The sequence below is a fragment of the Papaver somniferum genome, unplaced genomic scaffold, assembly GCF_003573695.1.
Source record: "Papaver somniferum cultivar HN1 unplaced genomic scaffold, ASM357369v1 unplaced-scaffold_23, whole genome shotgun sequence".
In the NCBI taxonomy this organism is placed as follows: Eukaryota; Viridiplantae; Streptophyta; class Magnoliopsida; order Ranunculales; family Papaveraceae; genus Papaver; species Papaver somniferum.
This window is the reverse complement of record NW_020633263.1, coordinates 100,104-106,987: the sequence shown is the minus strand read 5'-3', so window position 1 is coordinate 106,987 and position 6,884 is coordinate 100,104. Positions and strand designations below refer to the sequence as shown.

General features: G+C 45.1%; 1 protein-coding gene across 1 annotated transcript; it reads left to right on the top strand.

The window, feature by feature from the left end:
- Positions 1-5,485: 5,485 nt before the first annotated feature.
- LOC113340762 (uncharacterized mitochondrial protein AtMg00860-like) lies at positions 5,486-6,067 on the top strand. The gene has a single exon (XM_026585835.1). It carries the CDS (start codon positions 5,486-5,488, stop codon positions 6,065-6,067), a length of 582 nt encoding a protein of 193 aa, XP_026441620.1.
- The last annotated feature ends 817 nt before the right edge of the window (positions 6,068-6,884 follow it).

Below are 6,884 nucleotides of genomic sequence, written 5' to 3'. Positions count from 1 at the left end.
TAACATCGGTAGTAACTCTCTATCGTCGTTTGAAACGACTTGGTTACTACTGGCCATAAATGGAGGCTCAATCACGATCGCTTCAGAAAACGTGTTCCAATTTCCAAGCACCACCGCATCAGTCAGAAGTCTTCAATATTAATCACGCTGGGGACTGGTAGAGGCCATACATCAGCTACCTCCGCGATGTCATACTCCCTACCAACAAAGAAAACACCACCAAGATAAAACAGGGATACAAGAGGTTTGTGTTCCATGACGGGATTTTATATCGCAGAAGTTTTGGAGGAAGTTTACTGCGATGTTTGAACGAGGCAGAAATCCCGGTCATGCTAAGAGAAATGCACGAAAGCGAACACCAAGGGAAACAAAAGTTGTTTCTTCAAATACATGATAAATACTACTGGCCGACCATGGAAGATGACGCATCGGCTTTCGTTCAGAAATGACGGAAATGCCAGGTCCACGGGAACCTCATCCACGCGCCTCCAACACCCCTGCACTCGATAAGTAGTCCATGGCCCTTTTATAGCTGGGGACTTGACATCATTGGGAAGATCAATCCGCCATCTTCAAAGCAGCATGAATACATAATAACCGCGACTGAGTACTTCACCAAATGGTTCGAAGCTATTCCCTTGTGAGGAACCACCTGAGACACAATCACGGCGTTCATCAAGGAACACATCATCTGCCGTTTTGGCGTGCCTAGACACATCATCACCGACAACGGCACGCATTTTGATAACAAACAAGTACAGTTATTACTCGAGAGATACGGTATTAAACAAGTATTCTCTGCCGTATACTATCCTCAGGGAAACGGGCAAGCCGAGAGCACCAGCAAGACTCTGATTCGAATTCGCAGCCGAACGCTACACGACAATCCCGAAACTTGGCATGAGAAACTACCAATGTCCCTCCGGGCGTACCGAACATCTCCAAGAAGCTCCACCGGCGCTTCTCCTTACTCTCTTGTCTACGATGCTGACGCAATCCTCCCAGTTGAAATCAAAATCCCGTCCGCCAGAATTGCTGCAGTAAGTGGAGTTCAATGGGATGAAGCCGAAACACTGAATGCCAGAATGGCAGAGTTAGACACCATAGATTCCAGAAGATTCAGTGGAGAAGAACACGCATAGGCATACAGAAACAGAATTTCCAGAGCATACAACAGAACTGTGAAACCCAGGGTTTTCCAAGCGGGAGATTTGGTGCTGAAGACTGCTAAACACATCCAGCAAGACATATCTGCACCAAAATTTTCCCCCAAAAGGGAAGGGCTGTATATAATTATGAAAGCATATGACAGTGGGTACTACAAGATTATCAAGTAAGATGGAGGAAAGCTAGAGGCAATCATCAACGGAAAATGGCTCAAGGCATATTACGCCTAACCACTATCTTGCAACATGCTACACTAGAGCGCGGAAATCCAGGCACCCTTTCCGCTTTCTTTTCACATTTCAATTATCAAATTTCGATACAACCTCAACATATCAATAAAATTTCTTTATTCCTCCAAAACCGAGTACAGAAAAAACCCTTACACCTCATAACACGAGTCAGAACAACCCATCCAATAGATTGTAATCCCTGGAAAGCATCATCTTTAACTGACTCTGATATCTTTCAGTCCTACTCTTCAAATCCCGGATTGATTCTTCAACCTTCTGTGACTCCATAGGCAAAGCCTTCTCCTCTTCCAGCATAGCTTTCATAGCAGGGGCCACACCAGCAAGAATACCGGCTCTGTCAACTTTCACAATATCAAGGCAATGTCGCAACCAACTAACATAAAACTCCAGAGATTCACAAGTAAACACCATATTCTCCCACTTTTGAATGTTCGGTTCCGCGACAACACGGATAGACATACTCTCCATTTCAGCAACCATCAGCAAGAGGCAATTCACTATGGAAACTAGAGCAGAAGAACAATACTTCACCACGTTTCTAGTGGCAATGTGACCATATATCCTTCATATCCTCGTGTAAAGAGTCACGAATTCTTTTCACACCAGAAACCCACCGACGTTCCGGTAATTGGAGAAAAGACACCTCATAGGGTCCCAAACGACAAACCCGCATTGGGATACTCGCGACAAGAAATTCCTAAATCGGCATTCTCCAGATGTGCAGCAGTTGACGGAATCAGGCTTGAAGGAAGAGGGGTGACCAAATCGTCTTCATCAATTATGGTAACGCATGCTCCGACAGGATATCTCTATACAGAAGAAAACTTTTGTGTAGACTTGATTAGTAAAAACATAACGGTATAATCTTCTTAACCCTAATAACCCTGATTGGGGCATTGTTACAAGAGTCAAGCCTCACACATTTGTCCGGAGAATATAACCGGTTCGAAGATGATTCACTTATGGTCGACATGATGAGGAGAGGAAGAATCAACAAGAAGAAACCCTTTTGTAAAACTGGGAAGACGATACAACTTCACCGGGCATAAATACTGGAGAACCCAAAAAAGAGAAAAGAAGAAGTAACGGGTGTAACGCTTCCAGATTTTGAATGAGGAAAGATTTCCCTGATTAAAGCCATGTGTAAAGAATGGAAATCGGGCCCACATGAACAAGTCCTGCCACTCCCAAAACATACGCGTTTCCCTTACCAACACTGGCCCTACCATGCCTTCCCGTACCAGCGCCCTCTTTCCAGCTCCAATCCGTGTCGGCCATACCTTCCTTGCAAACGCCATGCCCCGCCAGACGGCCCACACCCATTCCAAGCTCATTGATGCTGACAAGTACCTTTCATACCAAGTCTATGCTAGCAGCTCCGCCTCGCGTTCCAAAACCTAGCCCCGAAGACACCTAGTCATACCGGGATTTGTGCAAAGCTACCAGATGCAAGGATTACGGATTATGCTTACGTCTCGAAAAAAGGTCAGACAAATCTCTTCGGCTTTCTTTCATGACTTACTCAGTTCCATCCTCGTCTGTCACCATCTTATGCTTACCTCGCAACAGGGCCCCTGTTCCAAGCTAAGCAGGGGACTTAATGTTGATGGTGGTTTTTAGACAAGGGGTAAAATCGTAAAACCGTACGTATAGCATGACGTCACCGGTGACGCTAAACACATTTATTAGAGCATTTAACGCAAATTACCAGGGTATCCTTTTTCAAATACTAAATTAGGGTTTCGACACACAAAACCCTAAGTCTACGCATAACGCACAACCATTGTGCAAAAGCATGTCAAACATGCCAAATGCACGTACCGTGCAATCATCACGCAATACATAGCAATTGCGCGTACCGTGCAATCATTTTGCAAAATCATGGCAATCATGCCACTCACACATACCGCGCAATCACTGCGCAAAAGCATGGCAAGCATGCCAGAATGCACGTACCGTGCAACCGCCACGCAATACATAGCAATTGCACGCACCGTGCAATCATTGCGCAAAGAATGGCAACCATCCCAAAAATTCCAAAACGCGCAAGCATTGCGCTTCACGGAAACCATGCCAAAACCGAGCCGCACAACCATTGCGCTATATATGGCAACCATGCCAAAACCCAGCTGCACAATCATTGCGCTATATATGGAAACCATGCCAAAATCCCAAACGAGCAATCATTGCTACACGCGCCATTGGCACATGCCAAGCAACGCTTGCAACCTGGCATGCCAAGACGTGCAAACACAGGCCAAAGCCGCCACACGCGCCATTGGCACATGCAAGCAACGCTTGCAACCTGGCATGCCAAGACGGGCAAACCAAGGACAAAGCCGCCACACGCGCCATTGGCACATGCCAAGCAACGCTTGCAACCTGGCATGCCAAGCCGTGCAAACCAAGGCCCAAGCCTCCACATGCGCCATTGGCATATGCCAAGAAACCCTTGCAACCTGGCATGCCAAGCCGTGCAAACCAAGGCCAAAGCCACCACACGCGCCATTGGCACATGCCAAGCAATGCTTGCAACCTGGCATGCCAAGCTGTGCAAACCAAGACCAAAGCCGCCACATGCGCCATTGGAACATGCCAAGCAATGCTTGCAACCTGGCATGCCAAGTCGTGCAAACCAAGGCCAAGGCATGCCACACATGCCATTGGCACATGCCATGCAACCCCTGCACTTTGGCATGCCGCGCCTACATCAAAGGCCACGATTCCTCTTAAGATACAAAATCTCGACCGTGAAAGGTCGCCACTGAGCCGGCATGTCTCTCAAACTCAGCTTATCAAACACCAACGACATGCTACATGTTTTCCACGAAAACAGTCGAGACATCAATACATGTCATAAACTGGGGGATGCTCTTTAGGGTTTTGGTTTGGCGGTTTACAGCGTACGACATATACAAATGCCCGTTTCAAGACGGTGTATTAAGAATGAAACAGTTAGTAAATGCAGGAAGTAATAGTGAAACACTCTTTCATTATGGAACATCAATTCCATCAAATTCCATCAATACCAGGCATTACCACCTCTTCCCATTTAACTCATATGTTTCTTTTCTTACGAGGCTAGAGTACGTTGCACTTGGACTTGTATAAATAGGTTTCACCTATTTCCACCAAAAAACAAGTTTTTGGTCAGGGAGAAATACAACACTCAGAAAGGAAACTTTGCTAGCTTTCTCAAAATTTTCACCTTCTGATACAAGTCAAGTACTACTCTTCCAGAACCGTTCTGGTCTCAACATTCTCTTCGCTTCCCTCCCTAAACCATCCCTTCTCCTCCTCTTTGTGACCGAAGCAAATTCGGAATGACCATTTCTTGGTTTATGCCAGATTTGTATAGATTGATCTCTCGAATCTCAATTACTCCCGTGCAGTACATTTGTTTAGGGTTTAGTTTTGTTTCTCACCCACTCACCGTAATTACCAAAATCAGCAGAAACGATTTTCACCCATAAACACCAGTGATGGGACAAAGAGAACCATACAAGATACTTAAGTCATATTTTTTTGCGATTCAGGTGAAAGAAGGTATACGTCAAGGCTTGGCTACTTTCCTAGGAGTTTTCGTTGAGATCAAACCAGGAAAGGTAGTGGAAGTAGAGGATGGAATAACTGAGGTCTTAGAAGAGTTTTTAGACACGATGCCTGCAGAACTACCTAAGACGCTACCACCGGGGCGTAGGATCGATCATATGATAGAGATGGTGCCAGGGGAGAGGCCACATGCGCAAGCACCATATCGTATGTCACCGCTAGAACTTGAAGAGATGCGCAAGTAGATTTCTGAACTGCTGAAGGCAGGATATATACAACCGTCTAAAGCTCCATTTGGTGCTCCGGTTCTGTTCCAAAAGAAGCATGATGGATCGCTTTGAATGTGTGTAGACTATATAGCTTTGAACAAGTAAACTGTGAAGAACAAGTATCCAATTCCGCTAGTGGCAGACTTGTTTGATAGATTATCCAAGGCCAAGTACTTCACCAAGGTGTATTTGCGCTCAGGGTATTACCAAGTGCGCATAGTAGAAGGATATGAACCAAAGACTGCAATGGTAACCAGGTATGGCTCATTTGAATATCGTGTAATGCCATTCGGATTGACGAATGCACCTGCAACGTTTTGCAACCTGATGAATTATGTGTTCGCGGAGTATATCGACCGCTTTGTAAATGACTATGTCATTTACAGTGAGACTTTGGAAGAGCATGCGATGCATCTTCACAAAGTGTTTGCAAAGCTTAGGGAAGAAAGTTTGTATGTGAAGAAGGAAAAGTGTGAGTTTTCCCAGACCACAATTACTTTCCTTGGCCATGTGATATCGCAAAGGTGCGTACATATGGACCATAAAAAGGTAGAGGCCATTATGGATTGGACAGAACCTAAAAATCTTGGAGAGATTCGTTCCTTCTTGGGTTTAGCTAACTACTACCGGCGTTTCATAGATGGCTATTCAAAGAAAGTAGCCTCGTTGACATATTTATCGAGGAAGGAGAAATCATGGGCATGGACTGATGAGTATCAGCGGTCATTTGATGCATTAAAGGAAGCGGTCTCGACAGAACCAGTTTTCGCTTGCCTAGCATCGATTTACCATTTGAAGTGCACACTGATACTTCAGGCAGGGATCTAGGGGAGTCTTGGTACAAGATGGCCATCCAGTGGCTTACGAGAGTCGTAAGGTTAACGATGCTGAAGGGAGATACACTGTGCATAAGAAAAAAATGTTGGCAGTGATACATTGCCTAAGAAAGTGGCGTCATTATCTGTTGGGAACTTATTTCATCATAAGGACACATAATGTGGCAATTACGTTCTTTTCCATCCAGAAGAAACTTTCGCCAAAACAAGCAAGGTGGCTTGACTTTTTGAGCGAGTTCGACTATAAGTTCGAGCATAAGCCAGGAAGGCTTAATTCTGTGCCAGATGTTCTAAGCAGAAAGTTGGTTGCAGAATACGTGACAATACTGACCACGATTGAAAAAGAGTTTCTCTCTCGAATCAATGAAGAGACGAAGAATGATCAGGCATGTGTGCGCCTAACTAAGTAGATCTGTGACAGGATCGTTCGTCAATATTGGCTAGATGACGGGGTCATTTATGCCAAATGAGGAAGAATTTATGAGCCAAATTCAGGTGGACTGAGAAGGGAACTCTTGGGAGAGACACATGGTTCCATTTGGGCTGGTCATCCAGGCATGGAACGAACGCATGCTTTGATAGCTCGTTCCTATTACTGGCCTAAGATGGAAGAAGATGTTGAGTTGTATGTGAAGACATGCTTAGTGTTCAACTGGATAAGACGGAAAGGAGAAGTGTAGTAGGGTTGCTACAGACTTTGCCGATTCCAGACAAGTCATGGCAGTGCTTGTCGATGGACTTTATTAACGGGTTACCAAAGGTGCAAGGCTTTAGATCGATAATGGTCGTTGTTGATCGCTTTTCGAAGT